The sequence below is a fragment of the Melanaphis sacchari genome, unplaced genomic scaffold (genome assembly GCF_002803265.2).
Source record: "Melanaphis sacchari strain LSU unplaced genomic scaffold, SCAv2.0 Contig0_pilon_pilon, whole genome shotgun sequence".
Taxonomy (NCBI): Eukaryota; Metazoa; Arthropoda; class Insecta; order Hemiptera; family Aphididae; genus Melanaphis; species Melanaphis sacchari.
The window spans coordinates 22,566,470-22,592,218 of record NW_020270366.1 but is presented as its reverse complement, the minus strand read 5'-3'; the positions used below and the strand labels follow the sequence as shown (position 1 = coordinate 22,592,218).

General features: G+C 24.0%; 3 protein-coding genes across 6 annotated transcripts; 1 reads left to right on the top strand and 2 right to left on the bottom strand.

Moving 5' to 3' along the window:
• Positions 1-7,755: 7,755 nt before the first annotated feature.
• Positions 7,756-9,337, bottom strand: LOC112603930 (UDP-N-acetylglucosamine transporter). The gene has a single exon (XM_025352759.1). The coding sequence runs from the start codon at positions 8,864-8,866 to the stop codon at positions 7,820-7,822; it is 1,047 nt and encodes a 348-aa protein (XP_025208544.1). The 5' UTR covers positions 8,867-9,337; the 3' UTR covers positions 7,756-7,819.
• Positions 9,338-9,510: 173 nt separating this feature from the next.
• Positions 9,511-12,293, top strand: LOC112603939. 3 transcript variants are annotated; one of them, XM_025352783.1, is made up of 5 exons: positions 9,511-9,613; positions 9,764-9,823; positions 11,354-11,408; positions 11,932-12,056; positions 12,202-12,293. In XM_025352783.1, exons 2-5 carry the CDS (start codon positions 9,791-9,793, stop codon positions 12,217-12,219), a joined length of 231 nt encoding a protein of 76 aa, XP_025208568.1. In that variant the 5' UTR covers positions 9,511-9,613; positions 9,764-9,790; the 3' UTR covers positions 12,220-12,293. The 3 variants fall into 3 exon arrangements, with proteins under 3 accessions (XP_025208568.1, XP_025208560.1, XP_025208553.1); XM_025352775.1 differs by having other exon boundaries at positions 9,512-9,613; positions 9,725-9,823; positions 12,202-12,292; XM_025352768.1 differs by having other exon boundaries at positions 9,513-9,613; positions 9,728-9,823.
• A 1,684-nt stretch (positions 12,294-13,977) lies between these two features.
• LOC112595546 (spermatogenesis-associated protein 6) lies at positions 13,978-23,281 on the bottom strand. Of its 2 annotated transcripts, none has more exons than XM_025340798.1 (11): positions 23,086-23,281; positions 22,824-22,961; positions 22,534-22,743; positions 21,245-21,429; positions 21,095-21,170; positions 18,128-18,182; positions 18,013-18,061; positions 16,876-17,042; positions 16,780-16,810; positions 16,528-16,695; positions 13,978-14,179 (listed from the first exon to the last, which is right to left on the bottom strand). In XM_025340798.1, exons 1-11 carry the CDS (start codon positions 23,131-23,133, stop codon positions 14,041-14,043), a joined length of 1,266 nt encoding a protein of 421 aa, XP_025196583.1. In that variant the 5' UTR covers positions 23,134-23,281; the 3' UTR covers positions 13,978-14,040. The 2 variants fall into 2 exon arrangements, with proteins under 2 accessions (XP_025196583.1, XP_025196593.1); XM_025340808.1 differs by having other exon boundaries at positions 14,099-14,179; positions 16,547-16,695.
• Positions 23,282-25,749: the final 2,468 nt, after the last annotated feature.

Here is a 25,749-nt window from a genome sequence, read left to right as displayed (position 1 = left end):
CAAACGTGGTCAGTTGTAAAGATTTTTTCGTCACCGCTGTAAATTGTACGCCTCGAAAACTGACCTACTGACGATAACATACGTACTACATCTGCAATTCTTTTTTTTTTCTTTGCTTAATCTTTTGTTTTAAATCTTTCGTTTTTACTTTACTGTAATTATAATCTTCCATTTTTGATTGCTTCATTTATTTTATGCTCAGAGTCTTTAAATTCACGTTTCCCATACTCATCATCGGAAGGTACCTAAGTTAAATAATATGATAAAAATTATTCGGTTATAAACTCCTATAAATGAAATATAAAACCCTAATTTCTTGTCAGGTGGCACTGCTGGAAGCCTTCTTATAGTCTTCTTACTCTATGATAAATGCTATTTTTATGTCGCCACACTTAGTTATTATACCTTGTTTGTATAGATTAATATACTATTGTCTATTTTAAATAAATAAAAAAATAAGTTTTTATAGGTTTATGTTTATGGTTTTACTTAGTTAAAATTTAAAAATGAATTGATTTGATTTTGATCCCATAAACTGCAATGTTCGTTACCTAATTATGTATTTATTGAATAGGTAAACTTGAAACTAATAAAATAATATTATAATTTATGTGATGGTTTAGACGCCAGACGATATAATAATTAGTATTATATCACAATAATTCAGTAACCACTCGGGCTATATTATGTAAATATAACTATAAATCTGTAATAACCACTAAAAATAATTTATAATATAAGAAAAATAAATATATATATATATATATATATATATTTTAATTGATGTATATTTTTAAACTAATAATAAATTATTGTTATTTTAATCAACAACGAGAATAGAATATTATACATATTTTAAATTTTATAAAAATAAAATGAAAAAATATATTATTATACGATAAAAGTAGTAGGTAATAGGTTTATACTTACCTACCAACTTTTAATACGATATCATAATATTATGCGTAACCCGTTAAAATAAATATCTACTTAATTAATTTTATATGCATTAAATGTAATGTGTTCAAATTAAAAATGTGTTAAGTGTATTTGCCTATAATAATAATTATAATTGTTAATTCGAAAATTCAAAAAGTTTATGCAATCATGACTATTTCTTAAGACAGTAAATATTATTTTTAATTTTACTGTGTGGTTAATAATTATGTAAAATTATAGGTATATCAGGTACTGAAAATGTCAGATTACCATAACCATAATAACGCGATATGACAACATGCCCATCCCAATAATCCCATAACTATCACTATTGGATCACCTGATAATATACACTTATACATTTACCATGTAAATACGCTTAGTATTTATTAATATATCTCGAAATTCCAGTCATCGTTGTCGATGTTCAAAACGATTATTTATATTGCTGTTAACATTTTATTGGGAGTTTTATTATACTATTTATCTTATATAATAATAGGTGTGTTCTTCGTATAAATATGTGTAATCTGCATTTTGTGTTCCGCGTTGCTGTCCTGATTTTAACCGTACCAATAACCAATCCTTCAAGGTTTTCTCTTATCTGTTGATATTTTTAATATTTTTCAATATTGTAATGTATAATATGCTTTACACTAATTACACTTTACTTTTTACTAAAATATAGGTATATTATGATCCTTGAATATCCATGTATAATGGTTAACACATTTTATAAAATAGGCATTACGTATAGAGATATCGGATCATTCACTCATTGTAATATAATAATACATAATAATGTTCTTAATTGTAATTTTAACTTTTAAGTACGTGAAAATATGAATTTGTCATATTTTTGAATATATTCTAGGCCATATTTTATCGTTTTTCATAATTTTTCAATATTAATATCATATAGGTGCACTCTAAAAATTAATATCAACTATCAATTATCTATTTATGTTTTGCACTATAATATTAATGAACGATTAACTACTTTTATAGTTAACAATTGACTAGTAATTTTTTAACTAAAACAGACTTCAGCAGCTTTTAGTTTTATCCAGTACCTAGTTTATAAATATTGTCCCCAGTCTCTAAATAAAATTACTCTTGAATAATCGGTACCTACCTAAATTATCTGAGTTTTGTATTAAGATACATAGAATGTAAATAGTATTATTTAACGAAAAATATATTTTGGTTTACGATATTTTAATACTTTTATTTTCATTCAATATTTCTACAACATACCTATAGGTTTATTATACATTATATTTACATATTATATATATTTTTAATAAGCAATATTATACTTAATAATCAGTTATTAATTCGATAATATAATACCATAATTGTTATGTATCTATAGCCTTTAAATAAAGGATAAACCCTCAGGGTTAATTTTATTCAAATAGATAGGCAAAATTTTCAGAAAAATTTGTATTTCTAAAGTTATAGGTCAAATATCACTATTAAGTATTTACTATATTTATATAATTTCACTTTGAACAAAACGCGTTTAATTGAAAATAATAGTAGGTAGTTTTTATGTTTCTTAGAATAGTTCTAATTAAATAAAAACATGTTTTTATTAACTTATAAGAGAGAAGAAATGGATTTCACTTATGTATTGAAATCCTTTCATAATTATTTTTATTCTCTGATCTAATCCTAAGTACATATTTATTATATTTTGATTTTGTATGCTCTGAAGTTAATGAACATATATTATAAAATAATTAGTATAAATAATATTTTCTATTTAAAAAATGTATAAATAAATGTAAATTATGCATATTATTTATTAATATTAAAATTATATATGTTATTGAATTGGTGAGTTAGAATATTATTTATTATATATGTTGATTTTTTACGATAATTTAAAAATATTATAAATTTGACTACAATTATTTAAAAATGTTCATAAGTGGCTAAAAAATTTAAAAACTAAAAAATAACATTTAAACACAGATAATACCTTTCAGTTTGATAATAATGTAAGTAAATTTACTTTAAGCTAATTTAAAAATGGAACTGTTGGAGGTAAATTTGAATTGATATAGGTACCCTTTAAGCAAAGCTACGAATGCTATAATTATGTATATTTTTATCTGTCTGTCGTCATCTTTTGTCTAATGCCTTGATTTTTAATTTTAAGCGATGTTTCTAGTATCAAATTGGATTTAGTAGGTACTTTGGAGGTCTTAATTAAAAAATGTCCAGTGCTTTTCTTTATCATTATTACCAACATCTTAACGATTAGATGGACCTGCGCTGCCACTAATCTAATAAGCCTCTCCATTTTCTCTATCTAAAGTCCAATCTATTGTTGCATTTCTATTTACCAATCTCCCATTTTTTCTACAGTATTTTTTTATCTGGTTTTTGGTCTACTAAGCAGTCTTTTCTTATTTATTTTTAGATTTTTTTGATACATTCTCATTTACTGTCTAAAATTCATTTAATAATTAGGAAAAAAAAGAAAAATGAAATTACGTAAAAGAACTTCGCATTTTTTTTATTTTTAGTATACCTACCTACCTAATTCAAAAACGAATAACTATAGATACTTGAAATTTTCACTAATTTTTATGGCTTATATTATAATTTTTTATACATAATAACTTTTTTAAATATTTTGACTCTTTTGAGATATTCATAAACACAATAACCTTTTCCAATGCAGTGTTTTTGGCAAAATTTATTTTAACCTACCTTGTTAAAAATAGTAAAACTAATTACTTTAATTATTAGAATATGAATAGAATAAAAAAAAACTTAGTATATACATTGACAGACCGTCTTTACTCAGAATCGTATTTTATATGCAGCAAATGATGTAGGTATCATTGAATTCAAATTTAACACATCTATTTTAATAGCCTAATCATTAACAAATAATAAGGTACACACGGCATAATATATCTAATATAGTAATATACAACAGAGTGATTACCTGTTTTCCGACTTTTTTTCTATATTGTGAAATTGAGTCAGCTTACACATGTGTATATATATGTCGTTCTCTCAATAATGATATAAGCGATAATTTCAATAATTATTACTCAATTTGTTACGAAATCTAACTATTTTATAAATAAATTCAAATTATACTGTTGAATTTTAAATAATTTGTGTAATGATTCGTAAATTATGATAATAATTTACACAGTAATAGGTACAGCGATGAAAAATAGATATACAAATTACAAAACGATGTAATGAACCACTCATGTCATTATACAGCAATTGGCGGTTATAAAATAATACCTAAAGTACTTGGTAACTGAATCTTGATAATGAAAAATAGAAAATACTAAAAAATAGCTATTAGTAACTAATCAAATTAAAAATGTAGATAAAAATCATCGATATTTAGTATTTACTGTTCGGTAAGTAACCAATACATTTGACATCAATTGACCAATGATATTTGCCACAAGTAGACATTTATAAGCTAATGTTTCTTTTTCTTTTTTCCAAATTATTTTAAAAAGTATTAAGTATTTTTTCAATTTTAACCTCCCAAAAGTATAAAACTTTAATAATGGAACATAGTAATATTAATTAGTAATTACTAATTATCTACTATTAGTATTATTTTTATATGGATCTATTAATTTATTTTTATAGTGTTCGGTTCTGTTTTTTGAGTTAACTAAGTACCGAGATTATTCTATTGTACAGTATTCTCCACCGATACTATTTTTGTTCATACACCGTGTATGCAATATAAAACCATTAAAATCTCAAATTTTCTAAAATAATTTGTTTATATTTTTTCAATTTCCGTCAACGGTAAAGGCTCCTAAAATAACGATATAGCGAAGATGCAGACAAACAAAAAATTCAGTTGATGTTTATTGGTTAGCTTTTTTTCTTTTTATGTGGACGGCTGCAGCCGTTAAGGTTGTGTTCGATCATCGTTTCTCAACCTTTATAGCGACCTTCCAAAATAGATCGAAGATAGTCATCTCACGACTCTGTTAAAATAAATACCAATTTTATCTTAATTATCGGTTTTACTATAGTTACAAATATTTTATCGTTTAAGTCACTAACAAGTAATATACGCTCGTAAGCTCGTTACGAGAAGAAAACATTTCGAATGCGTATTTATAATATTTTAGTATTTATTTTAAACTTTAAACAAACAACTATCAACAAACAAACTATCGTCTATTTTATTAAATTAAAATTAAAAAAATAAATTAAAAGTGTTTTTTTAGCGTTTAATTATTTCTAATCGGTGTGATTTTTAGGTTGACTAAAGATGAATCATTTATTATTGTCGACTGTCGTAAAGTACGAGAAATGAGTAACATACTAATAAACAAAAATCGTACAGGGTCACGGTATCTAGTGGCGAAAATAAGTGACACGTGAGGCCAATGTATCGTTCTTACGTAGAAAAATTTAAAATTACAGTGGTAGATGGCGCTAGTATTATCGTCAAGACTCGATTTTGTGTAATAATTTGCCGAATAGTTTTTAAAGCGTGAAGAATTGAAAAATGAAAATGACATAAATTCCTAAGAAAACTACCTAATTTTAATGTTTTACGGGTTATTGTCCATTTTACTTTGTAAATCACTCAATTACGAGAACCAAAAACGGGCTGTTTTTCCTGTTAATGAATATAATAATTAATAATATATCCATTTCGATTCAAACGTACTGAATAGTTTATAGTCGCATGGTTTCAATTTTGAAAACAGACTTAGACTTTTTCGAAATAGTTGTCCACAGTATTCAATGTAAACGTTCTAAACACAATATTGAGGCGTTCGACGAAATGTACATTCGCATCATCAGAGCGATATGAAAGAACGAAAATCTATTGATTTAGCAATGAAATAATTTGAGATTAAAATCGATAGGTATGCCCAATTATTGACTTCATGATGTTTATGTGCGTTGTTTTATGTTTACATTCTGGAATAATTCTACGAACCACACACACTAATGAATATATAATTAATCATCATATTTACCATGCACTCCATACCACGAAATCGAATTATGTACTCATTCATTTTTATTTTATTAATACCCACACAGAACTCTTTATACAGAAGATACGGTTCGTATCATTTTATAACTATAAAACGAATTCCAGAAAAAAAAAAACAAACTTCAAAAATTAAGGAGAAAAATACCAAAAGTCCAAAATTATATTTAAGCCATTAAACTTTGCAATGTAAATGTATTCTTAAAACCCATCTTTAATTGAATTTAAAGATTTCTAAAATTTAACACATAGACATATGTAGCCATGTAGGTACTTAGGAAAGACATTTAGTGATAAACGATTAATTTTGATTTTCTACGTGTGTTTTCAATTACACATAGAAATAAATTTATATTTATCAATGATTATTGTCATTGTTCAAATTATAATAATTATAATAATAATTAACAGGGCTATCCGGCTATAAATACAATTAATGCAAGAGGGTGTTGGAGACAGGAGGGTTACCCATTTGCACCAAATTTATCTGCATAAACATTTTACATTAACAAATTGATTAATTTGTATATTTAAAATATGTCTGTCGCGCATGAAAGTTATTTTTTATAAGTCTATAGATTTTAAATTATAACTAAAATAAATTAATGAATTCATAACTAATTCAGATTTTACTATATCTGATGTATCTGTTGTACGAAAAAGTATTTACCTTGTTCGTAAAAAATCTCTTCCTTCAAATCCTAAATTTGTGTCTGATGTTCATACAGCATATATACCGATACATTGATATTATTTCACAACTACTAAGAATGAAGATTAAAATGTGTATTACTGATTATTATTTAAAAAAATAGTGTAATTGACTATAATCATCATCCAAAGCTTCTAATTTTCAAAAAAATATTTTCTTATTAACTATTTATTACCTACTTATTGTTTAAAATAATTTGTAAATTTGTATTATTATTATTAAAAAATTCGTACAATTGACTATAATTTAAATAAAATTGTATTGATTATTTAAGGAAAAAATATATTATTTTATCATAATTATACCAGGTAAATTTGGAGTGAATGGTCTGTCGGTAAAAACATATCTTTTTTATTTTGTCACAAAAGGGTTGTATCCAAAACGAATTATAGTTAAGAGGTTATTCAATTAACAGATACAAAATACAAATATTATAATATTTATGTTAATTATATTATGAAATTGGTAATCTTAAGTTATAATGATAACATTTCCAAAGAAAATATTAAAGGAATTAAAATATTCCAAGTATAATAAAAAGTAATAAATATTTGATGTAAATATTACATTCATAGATCATGACTCATAATATAACAATGATAACTTAAGTAGAAGAGTATATTTATTTATATCTATATAATAATCTAATAATTATCGGTAGGATGTCAATTTAATATAAAGAATATAATAAATAAAGATATAAATAATATATGAAAACAATACTTAAACATAAAATAAATATTATAGCTAATAGATTATTGTGTTATTAATTGTAGATAATAAATACAAATATGTATAAAAATACATTTAAAAAAAAATGTTTTATAAGATTTTCATTTGATACCACAATTTATTACTTTAAGCAACATTAAATATATTATATATATAAAAAAAAATAAATAATTATTTGACTAAGAATTTAAAATGGTAAAGTAAAAATAAGGTATAATATTACAATTATAAAAATTTTAAACAAACATGATTTTTGTATGAAATATTTTAAGTAGAATCTTTTTTAAATTTATATAAACTATCAATATTTATACACAATATAATATATACAAATATGTTACTATAAAAAATTAATCATCTCACAGTATTAAGTTATTTGCTCAAAAAAATCATCATCATAATTTGAATATATAGCATTAAGCTCTTTGTGTGGTATTTAAGTTTGGTGATTTTTTTTGCTTGGTATAACTATATAAAAATATTGAACACATTACAAGCATTGTACCTACAACAAACTGAATACTTATTGTAAAATCAAAGAAGTACATTGAGAAAACACACGCAACAACAATTGCTAAGGAAGTAGCAAATCCTTTTAATATATTATCAGCATATTTTACAACCATAGCTACAATAAGTCCTCCAGCTGCTTGTAAGCCTATCAAATAGGCTATGTAGAGGTCGTAACCAAAAAAAAAACCTTTATCATTGATATTTTTCCAGTCTGTAATAAAGCACATTATAAAACCTAACGGGATAGAAACAAAACTCAATTGGATATTTCGCATCCATATTGATATTTCAGCTCCTTTCAGTATTTTTTCAAAATAAACTCCAGCAAATCCAGACAAACAACATGCGATGAGGGCTGCAACTAATCCAACTATTCGATTTTGATTAGGGTAAATTTTTTGAGTTTTGTCAGTTGAATTATTTAGTTGAACAAGAATGACACCTAAAATTAAAATTATTAATGCAATCCATTGATGTCGGAATAGTTTACGTTTCAATATCAACACTGAAAAAACAGCAGTAGTAAATATTTTAAGTTGATATGTGACTTGATAAGTAGCTGCATCTAAGTTTGAAGTAGAGACGTATAGTAAATTGTTTTGTATCAGATATACTAGAGATGGTATACAAACTTTCAGTGTGTCGATCGGTTGTTTAATAATTGTATTATTTAGTAACGATATGAAATGTTTCCAGGAGAGCGATTCTGTGTGATATACTAGTACTAAACAAACAGAGAGCTTGAATACTTCAGCCATGACAACAGCGGTAGAAGATATGAACATATCTCCAGGCCGAGTTCGAGCATAGCGCATGCTGAGTGCAACCATGGCATTTTGAAGGGTTAGCGTCACTAAAGTGATCACTTTTAAACTAGATTTGCGACTGTGACTGGTCTGCATCGTTTCTACTTGTATTTCTAAATTTATTTCTTCTTTTTGTTCGGTCATTAAACTACTATTACATATACTTGACTCGTAGTATTTGTAGCTTACTGAGGTCCAATTATAGATATCTCTTGATCGTGGACCATTTGTCGAAACACCGGCAATTTGGTGGCGGAGACATCGTTCGATGAAAAAATTCAAAACGCAAATGTCATCTTTTCAAATTTTACGAATAGCATTGATAAAAACGAAAATTCCTCTGTGTATTGTGTACGTAAACACCGCCAAAGTTCGTAATTCGTCCTAAAATAAACTCACTAAACTTACTAAACTGGACGTGGCAACTGGCAAATGGCAATGATCGGTTGGCAGTTGACAGTTGGCACGTAGACGTAAGAGTTGGCGGTTGCCGAATGCTGAGTGCTGACTGGCGGACCAGTGACTATAACTACGCGAATGTTTACGTTGATAAATGATAATGCGTATCTCGGTAGCAACCACGTAATTATTTTCAATAAAAATAAAAAATAAAATACAGTTCAACTATGGTTACTAGTTTGCTACCACGATTTAAGATATTATTTATCTTACAATATTATCATACGTACCTGTGGACTGATCTAAACATCTGCAGAGTTTCAGCAGCTGATTAGCGACGGAACGTGTGTGGTGACTGTTATCAAAATATATTACTAATTTACCATTTTGATTTCTTAGTTTTTATTTTTTCTAATATTCTGAATTCTGATATTCTGTAATTCTACTGTAGACGTTGGTTGTGTTTATCCTATATTGGTAGAGTCAAGTATAGTAAGTTATGGATACTGTCTTTTTGATAATTTTTCTACTCGTTATTTCGTAAAAATTATTGTTTAAATTTTGTCTTGTTTAGTGATATTTCTTAAAATTTTTATTTTTTAGTAGATTCAAAACGTTTTTTGACTCCATCTTTTCCTGCAGGCTGCTAATAAATAAACTTTATCAGTCATGAACACTAAAATGATTGTACGGTTTTATCAAGTACGTTTCAACAAACTTTTAATATTTTATGAAAATTTTAACAAAAATTTTATTGGGCAGGATTAGATATTATTTTACGCATTAAAAATTAATGAAACTTGTAAAAACATAACTATGTACCCACTATTAAGTGATTACAAATACAAAAATATGAAATACCTAAAATTGATTTTTATCTTACTACCATTTTCGGTACCTTTACTTAAATTTTCAAGTAGAAGGCACCTGTAAAAAAGTTTGAAAAATTATATTCAAATCACGTAAGCATAAACAAAGTTGTAAATAAACATTTATTTCCCCCTGACTGTTTTTAGTTTTTTAAGACATACGAGTATTTTTCCTTTTAGGATACATTTTTTGATACAAATTTTTTTTTAAGTTTATTATTTATTATATGAAATTATTTTATTTTTTTGTCTTAGAATCTAATTTTACCTAAAGATAGATATACAAATATTTCCATTCATACAATAAATTACAGATGTATACTTTTGATCATATTCTATTTAAAATAATAAATTATGTTTAAGACATGGGTGTATCTGTATTGTATGATTTATCAAATGACCTTAATTATGTTGATAAACTATTGTTTTAGTTTGATAGAACATACGTCAATAGAATTTAGAAATAACTAGAGAACAATTACAAAATCAAATAAATTATTTGGTATTTTGGTGATTTTCTCCATTATTTCCTTTTTTTTCATGGAATGTACATATACTTCAAAGAAAAACATAGGTAGAACAAAATATAATATAAGCGAAAGTTTCAATAATGAATATAAAAGTTTGATAAAATCTCAGCATCTAAATATTTGAATGTTTATTGAAGTACTCTGGGGATCAAATTCACTAGCATTTATTAATTTTTTTAGTATTCAAACCTGTATAGTTTTTACAAACAATTAATAAATAAATAAGAATAAAGATTTAAAAATATGTATTTAAGAATAACAAATGAATCAGAAATCAAATTTTTTTACAAAATGTATCATATTATGTATTATAGTACTTATTTTAAATATCACTTATTATTTTAATAGTGGTTTTTATTATTTCAAGTAGACAATGATTAAAAATATACATCTATAGTTTATTATATTTATGAAAATATTTAAATAAAAAAAAAAATTGTTTCATATTAAAAAAAATATTAACTTTTAAAAATATGGGGAAAAATGTATCGTAAAAGATGTCTTATTATAATGAAAATAGTTGAAGAGGAAATTATCTGCGATCTGTTAGAATATATAAATTTAAAGTGCAAACTTATTTACTTAATTAAAAATGTATCAATTAAATAAATAAATAGTTGTTTAAATGTGGGTATTTTACTAAACTTTTTAATTTGATTTACAATAGAATTTGGGGTTTATAAAAAAAAAAAATAGGTTCATATGTTTCAAAACAAATTTATATTATACAAGATTTTGTTGCCTTAGTAATTATGATATAAAAAAATCACACTTCCTGTCATGTTATAGGTAGATATTATCTAATATTAAAATTATCTTTTAAATATTTTTAGACTGTAAAACCTCATCAGCCATTAATCCAGTTTCGACATGGTGTTCCAGAGATAAGTATGTAAATATTATTATAATATAATAATAATTGTAATTAGTAAGCATTTTAAAAGTATCTACATCAAAATGATTGCTTTAGATAAACTTGGGTAGTTAAGTAAATAAAACTAAAAATCATTACCTATTTTTTCAAAAAATGATCAACTCATTTTTAATTGTTTAGTTATGTATTAGTGACTCACTCAGTTCTTTGATTATTCAGAATAACGCCTTGAGATTCTCAGCCCTAGTAATTATTATTTTTTAATTTTCTTTAGGAATATTCTTAACATTATTTTTTGTTTTCATTTGGCAAATTTTCAATGATGGCTGGCTTTAATTCAACAGTATCTATTACTTATTAGTTATATTGGCCTAGTTAAAATTTTGCTACAAAATTCAATCTGAAATTGCTTGCTTAAATTGATAATATTAGTCATTGAAATGTAAACTATAAACCTAAAATTACAATATTATAAAATTGGCATATTGATAGAAGACCATAGGATCTTAAAATGTTAATTTAATCTTAATATTACAGATAAATCTAAGTCAACCCCGTCGTCACCTTCTGCAATTGGTGTAGTTCAAACAATAGAAGACTATCAAATACCTACAAAATTTAAAAGAGTAATGATGGAGGATGCTGAAATAAATGCTATTAACGTATGTAAATGAAAGCAAATTAAATTGTAGTAGAAATTAATTAAATAAATATTTTAATTTTTAGTTATTTTATAATATGATTTCTACTATATATTTTATTAAATAATAATTGTACTCCCGAGTTATAATAATTTTTTATTTTCAGAGTGGTGGAGCTGAATGAAGATTTTGATTATGTTTTAACTCATATTTAGATTAAATATTTAGTAAAAATATAAAAACATAATAATTCAATATATTTTCACAGTATTAAGGTACTTATTTATTTACTTATTAATAATTATAATGTTTGTATAAATAATTGTTTGATTTGACTTAATTAATAAAGATTTTGAAATTAATTATTTTTTATTAATAATAATGGAATACATTATACTCATATTTAATGTGTATTCCTACTCTGAACAATTGTTTATTATTATATTTTTTACGTCCTTAGTTATGGATGTTTTTTGGTCTGAAAAAGTAATCTAAAAGTTCCAAGTACTTAGCTCAGCTATTTTCATAGGAAATGTAATAACTAATAATTATCTAATGCAGTTAAAATTCATCTCATTCAATTAAAAAATTACATTTTAAACTTTTTTAAACAGTAATTTACTTTTAACATTTATAAATTCTGAATTCATATATTTAATTATCTAAGTATGGAAATTGTACTTAGAATTATTGTAATTTTGAATTGATTGATGTTAAATATAATTAAACCCAGATTATTACTGAGCAATTAGGGTAGGTATTAATTATTTCCAGTGATGGCTAGTAAGGTCCATATGAGATGATGCAAAAAAAAAAATGTATAAGATACCTATGTAAGTCTGTAAAAAAATGTTAATTTTGCTTTAGGTATATAGGTACTTAAAATAATGTACCTACTTATCTAAATTAAATTTTTTTTAAGATTTTATACCACAGTAAAATAAAAATAACTTATTATGTATGAAAAACAAAGACAAAATATTAAAGTAATTATAATTTATTATTTTATTTATAAACAATTATATAGGTAATAACTAATTGAGTTAATGATTCTTTCATCTGTAAAAATAAATAAATAATTTGAGATTTAACTAATTACTGTTAAGTATGAAAATTTTTTGTTTATTTCAAACATATTTTAATAAAAATTATGAAACCTGTTATAAAATAGTTATTATTATGAAATAGATGTAGGTACTAATTTAAAATTGTACACATAACTACACAAGTATTAACACTGACGAGTGACAGATAAATGTATCTTGTGTCATGATTGTTTAGTAATTCTATCATGATACAAATTATGATATGAAAGATTAATATAACAATATAATGATAGTTTCTTTTAATCATAATTAGTTATAACTAAGTAAATATATTTTAATACAATTTTTTAAATTAATAATTTTGAATATCTAAAGCTGAGTAATCATTTTATATTTGCTAAAGTTTTATATATATTATATGTTTTTACTGTTTTGATTAAAATAACTAGCTTGTTTAAGTATTCAATTTTAAACTTAAATTAATTTTATTATTTACTGCCATTACAGCAACAGATAAAAAAAAAAATCTACCGATTTAATTGATATTTGCCTCAAGAGTATTCTCTATCACAAATTTCTCATATTTTCAATGTTCTAATCGTTTATTATACAATTTATACTAGACAAAGTAGTTGGTGCATTTCAGACTAATTATTTATATCTTAAAATTATTGTCAAGTTGTAATACAAAAATATGAAAAATTAAGTACTATATAGTATAATTACAAAAAAATTGAAGTATTTAATATACAGTATAATATGATATATACAATGTTTGATCATATGTATGTCAAATAAGATATAACTTATGATTTTAAGAACATCAATACCTAGTCTATAAGTAATTTTTTTTTAATAAATATTATTACTTATTTTAGTATTTTTTACATAATAAAATATTACATATTAAATTCTTAAAATTATTTTTTTAAAGTTAAAAACTATGGAAAGTTGTAGAATCAGAGTAGTTGTAGATGTCTACCAAGTTGATTTGTGGTCTCTTCGTAAAGTCTCCTATAGTAATTTCTCAAAGATACTTGATATTTAATTGCATCTCCTATGGTGTCTTTCCTGTTCACTTCATTGCATATATTCCTCCTATGTTTACCAAAAGTTATACACAGAAATTATTATTAATAGTAATTATTAATTGGTAATGTGTTTCAAGATTATTTCATATATTTTTATCTTATTAGCCATAAATACTAGGCTAGTGTTAAGATAGTTATGATACAGTTCATTCCAAATCAAAAAAGTTATAAAAAGGTGATGTGGAGGCCAAATCTTCGTTCCAATGTTTCTTTTTAGAGACATTTTGTGAAATATTTATTAGAATTTAAAGAACCTTAAAAATATCATATGGTCATATTTATAAAAATAAAATATAGTTATATCATTATTTCATTATTTATGTATTATTATTACAGTGTATCAAACCAAGAAATTATAAATAAAACTCAAAATTAAAAATCTAAGATTTGATACCTATTATACCCAAGCAATCAATACTACGATACGAAATGCAAGGAAAATAATTTAGAAGGTTTATACATATACCATGGTGACGGTTAATTATAATAAAATCAAAATTTGTAATAACAGATCGCTTATAAATTATACAATGAATGATGGTGGAGTGTTATTAAAATAATTAGTGATGGAGATGGAACAAATAAAGGTATAAACAGGAGAGTATGGGAGTAGATATTCTTTGATATAGCACAGTGACGCTGAAACTAATAAGATAAATAAGTGAAAAGATTGTTTTGCTTCAAGTGAGATTCAAGAGGAAATATTGACTTCAATTTCTAACTCTCTGGACATCATAATTGAAAGCGACTACGTTTGATTATGATGAACTTCGACGTATCAGTAGGGGTAGATATTGTGGACAATTCCACGATAATTTCAATGTTCGTAGTTGGATTATTTAGATATGTAATTTTGTGTCAGTTTAACGGTATCAATCTCCAAAAATTCCGTTGCGGTTAACGTTGATGTTATTGCAATGGTTTGTTCTTTTTTTTCAATGGTTGCGATGTACAACGAATTAATTGTTTTTACCGGCATTATTAGGTGCTAAGTAGCCGGTGTTCATGTATTGGGACATCTATACGCCCGTGATAGGAACGATTATGACATTTTGTTCATACAAGTCATAAAAATTTGACGTATTGTTTGGATGTAAATTAATTTCTTTTAACGTTTTATATAGCCTCCAATAAATTACATTTACAAGTCGTTATAACACAATACCAGCTTGCCAGTACCCATAATAAGGATTTATGGCTCAATTTTTTTCCAAACAGCATTGAATAAGTAATAGGTATCATAAAATATTTTAATGACAATTAATTTAATTTTTATATTTTTATGATAGTTTAATAATATTTGGTTTTTAATTACGAGATAAGCAATATTTATTTTTATACTTTCGAGGAAATTTTTTTTTAAACTATAATATTTTACTTATTTAAATAACTATAAACACGTTTTAATACATAACACAGTTTTTTTCTAACATTATGCATTGATACGTATTAACAAGTTAACACACTCATTATTTATTATTTTATTTTTTAATTAATGGCAATACACATTTTTTACAGTTATTTTTATTAGTTATTACTGTTACCTGTTTATTATTATAATTATTATTTTAAACTATCGTAGAACCATTTTTTAAATTTAAATTTTAAAACAACAGTTAATTTTTATAACTTAATATTACTTGCAAATTAAAATAAAATTTGTCACCTTAATCCTCTTTAAATATAATGATGTCATTAACGTTTGTGACTTAATAAATTAAATTTCGATATATTATTATCAAGGTATCACTATTATAAGTAAAGATTTATTTTTATAAATAAAGCTTATTATATGTATATTTTAACAAATTATAATTTAAAATATCCATAGTGGTCGGGATAGTTATAGTATTTCACACAAAGAAAATTAAAAGCTTTTAAAAGACATTAAATCTATTCATTTTGTGTTTTTGATGTATAATACTATAGACTGTTGTTAATACACTTATATTTTATTTTGTTGGATTTTTTTTATACTGGAATAAAAACACTAAACAGTAGAATTATCAGCATTATATTTTGCAGTAAAAGTTGCTTTATACGAGAAATATATAAGTTCCGTTTATCTATAACATTTTTATTATCTGAAAAAGCCTAATTAATTTTAATAATTTTAGCAACCCCTTCATTTTATTATCGTTAGTTGTGTTAATGTTGGTTAGATTAAAGCATAAAAATACTATCATTAAACATTTAGTAGGTACTACATGTTTACATGTCTACATATCTATTTAAAAATAATTTTCTACAACAATAATTTTGTTTAATATATTTTAATTTTTAAATTAGCAGATAATATATTAACTATTAATACTGATTAACACAAAATAAAATGTTGAAATTCAATTATTTTACCAGGAAGGGCTTAACATACAGTCAGGCATGCCACATTTGCAATGATACACATCCAAATGTAAACGAGCTTTAATCTTAGGATTTATTTTCTTTGGTTCTTCGCCTGAATTTTTGAGTATTACACAATTTTTCGTTTTTTTTTCTTCATTTAATATAGAATCTTCATCACTAAAAAATATTTTTATTAACAATTTAAATAGGTATAAACGAGAATAGTGTATACATTTATGTTTAAAAATACCTTATAATTACCTTGTTTTCATCGATTCATTTGTACTGCTGCCTTTTACATAAACAATTTGTTATTTTTCTAAAATGTTTTAAGCTAAAAATTAAAATTTTACATACTATTATTTAACTTTGATTTATAACACTTATAGTTATGTGCTCTCATGTTGAATGTTGCTTTCATATTTTTACCAAATTTATTTGATGTAGTTCCTGTATTTTCGCATTCATCATTATCCAAAGATTTATGTTTCAAATTTAAACACTCCTTAGTATTTTTACAATCTCTAAAATAGGTAGGCACACGTAAGTTTAAATAGTCTTATATTATTTAAATTTTTATTAGGTAAAACAATAGATAATATACTTGTTCAACTACTTAATAAAACTGTATACCAGATAAATATAGCACTAGCTACTATATTAAGCCACAAATGGGTTATTTAATTATGTATTTTAATTTTTAATTTAAGTTTAAGTTATTTTAAAATATAAACTAATTTAAGTAAAAATGTTTTAGATAAACATTAACTTAATTAAGTTAAAAGCGTAAAGTTATTAATTGGAAAACATTAAAGTTTTGGTGTAGTCAGCTTAGCTCAACAATGAACAGTAAGCATACCCAAGCATTATTATTTATTTATTTATTTATTTATTTATTATTATTATTTTTTTTTAAGAAAAAGCTATTTATCATGTATTATTTATCGGAGAACTATAAAAATTTTAAATTACAAGAATCATTGGTTACATTTTAATAATAAAGTATATTTAAAGTCGTAATCAGCTATTGGTTTGATCTATAGATTCTTTTCTTTTGTTTATTAGTTGACCACTTGTAATATACAATCTCAAACTCTACAAAAGCACTTTAAAGTACCTAATGTGGTATTATACATTATAAATGTTATTTAAGCTGGTTATGTGACAGTTCCAATATATTTAATGAAAATAATTTTGTATATAAATATGTTTTTAACTTTTCATAATTAACTTCAACTAGGTACAGAAAATAATTAAGTAAAATTAAAACTTTTTTAACCAAAAGCAACTAAGGCTAATAATTTAACTACTTAGTTATTTTTTAAATAGTAAGTTAAAAATCATTGAAAAAATAACTTCACCTTAAACTTTTTAACTAGTTAGTAATTAGTTTCTAGCTTTATACATAGTCACATAATAGGTAGTACTGGTAGTAGATACTTGCCTAAAAGGCTATATAATTATTTTAATAAAAATGTTGTTTTATTGATTTACCTGTTTTCATTTATATGCTCGTTTATTTTGGATTTATTCTCATCTTCACCTTCATCGTTACAGTATAATATTATTAATATAGCAAAATGTTAAATAAATATATATTTTAACTTACAGTGTTTGCAAGATTGTTTTAAACGACATTTCAAATCCATTATGTTGTTATTGGTCTAATAAATAATAGGTATTAATTATAGGTAAGAAATGTACCTACATAAAATATTATAAATGGACAATGGTCGAAGTAATTTTTAAAATAAGCGATATGGATGCGTTATAAACTTATATATCTATAAACTATTAATAATCAACATATTAAAAATATCACTCAATATATCAGATACCTACACATTGTAAAATTGAGGTTTAATATCCATACAAAGTCCCTAACAATAAATAAGTAATTTAAAAAATGGTTGTAATAGATGTACTTAATCTATAGTTCATATTTCATAAGTATATCTATCATTTTATTTTTAAGCCTACCTATTAATCTGTTATGATATAGGAATTTACAATAATAATATATAAAATTAGAATGTTTGAATTTTAAAAACGTACCTGCGCCTATAACACAATATATTATATGATGTGTGTTCATAAATCATTAATATTTGTAGTATTAAATGTTTACAATTTTACTATAAATTACGTAGTTTATTATTGAGAAAATAGTTTGAAATTAATAATAACGCAGCAAAACATTTAAAATTAGATAATATTCAGATCATCAGTCTTAAAAATATAATGGTCAAATATTCAAACCCGTTAACCGTTAAAGTATAGTTATTGGCATATTTTCTGTCACTAAATATTATATTTATTTTGTGTTATACCCAAATAAATATATACAATGTTTCTCATGATTAATAAGGGTTAATGTTATAGAGAATAGACATAAAATATGCTAATTAGGTACTAAACAAACAATAAATTACTTATGTATAATAAATAACAAGAACTTAGGTTCAGTCAATTTACAGCACTCTTTAAATATATACATCTACCACCAATTTCTTTAAAAAAACAGTCTCAAGTGATGACAAACGTCTGTTTAGTGTTTACTCATTAGATTCTATATTGGTATTACTTTTGCGTTACTTAGTATCCAAGTACAAAAGCATTATTAATAATTGACTTATTCAGTGGCAGTATAAAGTACAAACTTTTCTTTCAATGAGACAGGAAAAAATGTTAGTTGCATCACCCCCGGGCTACGACCCGCTTAATTTATTTGCACATACCTTAACCTAGGTTTTTCCTCTCACCACCCGGCACTTATTAAAATATATTATCAAATTTATTCACACATAATAGTAGTCTATGGTAATAATAACCACATGTTGATAATAATAATATTAAATACTAATTATCGGTATTATTATTATTTTTAGTATGATAAATTAAACGATTTAATGTTCATATAGATTATAGTTTATGATCCAAGATATTAATAAGTATTAGGTATCTAAATTTTAAATTCTAATCCAAACATTCTAAAGTATACAAAAAGTAGTGATGTTGTATAAATACAAAGTAGGTACCTACATAATATTTTTTTAGAACGCATTAGTACATTAGTTGTTATAGGTACCTTCCCACCATTTTAGTTGTGAGAAAAATGTCTCATAAAAATCTTCTCGCACCGCTACTAATCTTATTCAATTGACAAGCGTACAAGTATGTGCGCATGATAATATTTCTAATATTTAAAAAATTAAACACTAATTTATTTCAATAAATATATTTATTCGTCTCTAAAAAGTGTTCATTTATGTAATAGAATATTCTTTTTTATATATAAAACATACACGGAAATACATTTTAGAAATGTTATATAGATTATAGGTATTGGGTAGTTAAAATACCTAATATTTTGTTATCATATTTCTAATGATAAAACAATTAAGCAACTTACGGTTGCGACCAAACACCTGGATTAATTATAAATTATGGTTTGATGTTAGGTGGTATTTTGTTGTACTACGGCATTAAATTCCCTTTAAGTTTTTACTTTATATTTGATTGTATGAACTTCTAATATAGGTACTTTGCTAAGAATTTATACTTATTTAAAAAAAGGTAACCTTATGAAAAACAAAATTATAATTTTAAGTACAAGGAGAATTTATAAATATTTTAAAATTAATTGAGCTCTAAGAAATATTGTGATAAATGATAATAGGTATCACCTAGTTTTCTTTTTTGTCTTTTTTTATTTATATACTATTATTAATCTAAGTAGGTATACCTACCAATGTGGCAATATAGATAACTTTAATTTTTAATAATAATTAATGAAGTATAACATTTTGAAACAAAATAGGTATCTACTTAGTATAAATTAAATGTCAATGAAAAATATTAATGTGACATCATATCGTATCCATCCTACTTTGACCACCGTTAAATTAGCATATTATATGTTATATGCATAGTTTATACATATACTTATCGTTGAAGGTGCTAATAAACTATTTATATAAAAATATATATTATATGTGTAAATAATATATGCAATATATATCAAATCCTCCCAATTATATTTTTTATCATAGATTTATTATAATGCTTTAATCTAAAGACTGGAACTTGTTCGAAATGAAATATTTTCAAATAATTAACAGGAACCCATATATTTTAATACGAAATAAATGATTTTGTACTTCTGTGATTATTTTTTCGAGCATAAGGATTAAGTTTTGATAAACTAATATTACTTTTGTTTAGTTGTTTATTGTTCGTAAGTCTTGAATTTAAATGACTGTTTTATTTTTATAGATAATATAATATACCTACCTACATTATTTAATTATTAAATAGTAACTTTATAACAATACTTTAATTTTTTTAAATTATTTTACAAAAGTAGAAACAGAAACCAGAACTTTTAGAAAAAGAAATAGCTTGGTATAGGAACTAGAAGCAAAATCAGAACCAAAAAAATACAAGGTACCAGTTCCTGTAGTTTAATTGCCAACTTTACTGGTAGCATAATTTAATTGAATACATTAATATATATTATTGATAATAAACTAATATCTAATACCTTTATAGAAATATAAATTTAAATTGATATTACCTTTATTCCCCTTGAGCAATATAGTAGACTGTCTGTGTCTGTATCTGAATTAATATTTCTATCATCGTTAGTTGTCCTATATTAAAGCAATATTGATAAGAAATAAAATAAAATAAAAGTGTATTGCTAAAATTGCGTATATTATATAACCTATTTTCTGTTTTATGTGAACACGGTGAATTTATCAATTTAGAGTGATGAACTCTTTTCATTCTGTTTGACTGATTTTGCGTTTCTAAATATTGAGATGAGCTATGATTTGCAAGTAAAATTACGTTTATTTGTTCTGTAACACTGGTCTTGGTGACCAGAGTAATTTTCGGCGAAATAGTTCCCTGTGATTAATCATTGTTATTATTATTATAATTAAATATCATCACGTATTATGCACGTTGTTCATTATACCAATTATGATGTAAACAATGATCTCTACTTTTTTAATTATTCAAAAACTAGTAGATAAATATCATAATTAATAAAGTTAAACATAACTAATTTTTAAGCTAAACAAAAAGAACGAAAAATTTAAATTTTGCAAATTTCATAGACAACGGTGTACACAGGAATTAGATGATATTTTTATTTGGTCTTTAAATACAACTATTAATATAAGTATATACTATATAGATATTAAATTCAAAAAATAATGTATAAACTAGCCTAATAAAAATGTAGATTTGCAAATTTGAGTATAAATAAAATTTGAAAAATAATTATATATTTTTCAAATTAATCGAACAAACTTTTGGGGTGGTTACGGTTGCGTGAAATGACCCCGTAATAATTTTTGATTATAATATTTTAATAACATTTATGTAAATTTTAAAAATCAATTCGTAATTGTTTACAATTAATTTACAAATAGCATAATATTTTAATTAATAGGACAAAGTCAAGGGATGGAAGGTTACCTTTGTAAACATGTTAAATCGTGTATGTAATTTCGTTCTTATAAACGCCTAACATAGTAAGTTAAAAATAATTATCCATTTTACTCTGTTATTTTTAATACTTGAGTCAATATACCAGATCTATTGTCCTATTTAAAGATAAATTTCCTCTAGTAGGTTTTTTTTTAAATTTTAGACAAGTTAAGTGTTAAAATTTTAAAATGTTATTAATATATTATTTAATATACAAATTTTTATCATATGTACTTAATATTAATGGGATGAGAATATTTTTTTGACGTTGATTTTTCAATGGGGAAATTTCTATTATACGTTCCTATGTTAATTTTAAAGGTATTTTTTTTACTAGATTATAAAAAAACGAATTAAGTAAACATTGTTTAAAATGGTTTTAAAATAAGTAATATGTTTAAAAAAATATTATAGTATAAATGCTAATTATTACTTTAAAAACGATTTATTACATTTGAACATTTATCTGAACAATTATTTAAATATAATTAATATATTCGTTATACATATACTAACCGGAAATAAAGGTTCATTTTTCATAAGCAATGCCATTTCTCCATTTTTATTCAACCGACTACGTTCAGGATATAATACTTCATCGACATAGGAACTATATGTGGCTAAAGTGACTTGTTTCTTTTTGTAGGCTTGCACTAATGCTATTTTTATGCATTTTTCTTCTAAAGATTTTTGAATATCTCTCAAGTTTGAGAGTTTTGCAAAGGTCTATAACATCAAACAGATAATTAAAAAAAAAAAAAAAAATAGATAAAAATGACTAAAATATGGAATTAATAATGTTTTACTTTGTGGAAGTTAAATGTTTCGTTGAAAGTTAAAGGAAATTTGGGTTCTACATATGATGTGCTATTGTTACATCCGAACAACCAAATATCGAGATATATCATTCCTTTGGGACATATGCATACACCGGGACATGTGACCTATAGTTAAGTATATATATTTAATATTGTTGATTTACTTTGCTTAATTTCTCATAAAAACCATAATAAAATAGTAAATAATGATATAAATATATTGATGGCATAACAAGTTAATGATACTTACGTCTAAAATATCTAAAACTACACATATATTAAACGATTTACACGACATAATCGGCAGCAGTTAATGTATGAGTATTTTAGTGTTTCATTGCGCAAGATGTGTACGAATAATAGTCAAACATTCCTACATGGCACCGAATACAGGACGTATACTTGCGTGTTAAGAGCTTTTTACCGGTGTATCCAGGGTAACGTGCTTTTAGGTAGATACAACACTAAAACTTAAAGAAGTAAGATGGTTCAATAATAAATCTATATTATTTTATAGACATAGTTGTTTTGGAATAAAATACTTTAAACGTGAGTTTACCGATCGAATTTCATCCGAGGACTTCTGGTTACAGTTTTTGTTGATCATATAATACGATTGATGTACATATACAAGAAAATAGATATCTACTATGGAAACGACATCAAAAAAATAAAACTTACATATTTCTAGTGGATTAAAAAATACCTATAGTTAAACAATAAATTATTTGTAATTTTATATGAAAATAATTATAATAATTAATAATTATAATAATTTATAATTATTGTGACTAAAAATGTTTCCCGTATTATATTTTGTAATATTTTGAAATGATTTATTTTTAATGAATCAGATTTTCTATCCAATTTATTGCGACTACGGTGACAATTGACAAATAATAAGGCATAGCATATCACCATATACAATAATATACATTATAGTAATATATGAAGTAATTTAATATTTTGAATATTTTTTTAACAAAATAATAGGTAGATAGGTACTATAGCAGAAACTACAATATTTTTAAAATACTAATTAGTAATTAGTAATTACTATACATATATATTAATATATTATATTACATTATTACCTACATAATACTTAGTAGTTACCTACTAATAAAACGAACTTGTGATCGTGTAAATAGGTAGCTACTATGGTTTTAAATATTAATTGATGTATAATAATATTAAAAACATATTAAAGTTAAATAAAAAATACTATTTATTAATTAGGCATGATTTAATAACATAAAATATTTTAGGATAATAAACATATTTGTTCAGGAAGAAAATTATAATCTTAAGTAATATGATAAGAAGGTATATTATCCATAATAATCGATAATAATATAATAATCTATAGGTCTTTATCAGACTAGTACTACATTATAGTTTTATTAAATTTAAATAATTTTTTTAAACATTCAAACGATGTAAAATTGTTGATCTATAAAAGACAACTAAAGTTTATTGTATAAATATTACATACTCACTATATATTTACTTATTCTCCTATAATTATAATATTTTTAAATAAATAAAATTAATTCAAGATTTTTGTTTACATAAAATGGTTTTTTTGAAAATTCGGGATTTAGGAAAAGTCTGTTTATCTAGAATAAGACTATCTTGAGTATTAAACGTTTCAATTTCATCATATAGGTATGGGTACTACCTCTATGTAGATATAACTAAAATGTATATTCAATTAATTCATTATATGTTTTAACTTTTCATGTTTAATGCCAAACGGAGTAGGACAATAATAGATAAAATATAATTTAAATAATATTATAATAATATACATTATCAATTATAATCGATTTTGAAATTTATCTAGTTATACAGCAGTATATAATGCCATAATGGGTTATCTATGCATGTCTTTATAATAGGTAAAACCATAAATTATATCAACTAAAAAAAAAAAAAATGTTATCAATGATATAACTATTCACTAGAGAGCTTTAAGCATAGGTTATCAGCCTATCTATGTATTGCGAACTAGTTATTATGAAGTGGCAATTTAATATAATATTAAAGGTACATATTTGTGATGATAGAATCTCATGTAATAACTAATGGTTGTAAAATGCACCCAGTTATTGCGGAGTATATAGACATGAATATTATAATGATATACCAAGTATAATTCTCGTAAGAGTATTTCGAATAATTAAAAAAATTAGTGTACTTATATAGGTACGAGGTGAATTCATCGATACACGCGACGGACGTTTGTTTGCAGTTCTTGTTTTCAATAGACATGACCTCGGTTGACATCGCGTGTATGTTCCGCGGAAGGCCAGGAAGCTGCACGAAGCGTGTGTTTCGAATCTTAATCGTTGTAAAATAATAGAAAAAAATCGCCAATAAGGAAAGCCCCCGCTTTGTACTCATCACCATGGCTATCACAATATCAATAAAGTATCATTATATTTGGAAATCAAGTACTGTTAATTAATTAGTAGTTATTACTATTTTTTTTTTCAATAACCATTTTTAATATGAAAATATTCTATAGGTATTGTAGGTAGGTAATAGGTATGTATATTTCTATGGACATTATAGATAATATTGTAGGTAATATAAGAAATTATTATAATACATTTTTTATTTGTATTTAGAAAATTTTAGATATTTTATGAAATCTGCTGAGCTTCCCTATTTCCACCAATCACATTTACTTGCGTTTAAAATTGAATGTCAAAAACAAAAATCATAAGTGAATATCACATACGTGTTAAATGTTACTTGTTCATTAGAGATAATTATTATAATATTTATATTACCGTAACTATTTAGGATTTAGAAAAATCAAACTGTTAAACATTTTTCCCACACACGCAGGCAAAACCACATTTGAAAACCCTTTTTTAGAGTTAAAATGTTAATTTCATTGTTTTTT

Excerpts from the sequence above, each read along its gene's own strand:
- LOC112603930 (XM_025352759.1), bottom strand. The coding sequence starts at position 8,866 with ATGACCGAACAAAAAGAAGAAATAAATTTAGAAATACAAGTAGAAACG.
- LOC112603939 (XM_025352783.1), top strand. The coding sequence starts at position 9,791 with ATGAACACTAAAATGATTGTACGGTTTTATCAA. Across the intron at positions 9,824-11,353 it reads TGATTGTACGGTTTTATCAA|ACTGTAAAACCTCATCAGCC; the intron begins GTACGTTTCAAC and ends AAATATTTTTAG. Across the intron at positions 11,409-11,931 it reads ACATGGTGTTCCAGAGATAA|ATAAATCTAAGTCAACCCCG; the intron begins GTATGTAAATAT and ends TTAATATTACAG.
- LOC112595546 (XM_025340798.1), bottom strand. The coding sequence starts at position 23,133 with ATGTCGTGTAAATCGTTTAATATATGTGTAGTTTTAGATATTTTAGAC. Across the intron at positions 16,811-16,875 it reads TAAATCAAAGTTAAATAATA|GCAGCAGTACAAATGAATCG; the intron begins GTATGTAAAATT and ends TTTATGTAAAAG. Across the intron at positions 16,696-16,779 it reads AATGAATCGATGAAAACAAG|TGATGAAGATTCTATATTAA; the intron begins GTAATTATAAGG and ends AATATTTTTTAG.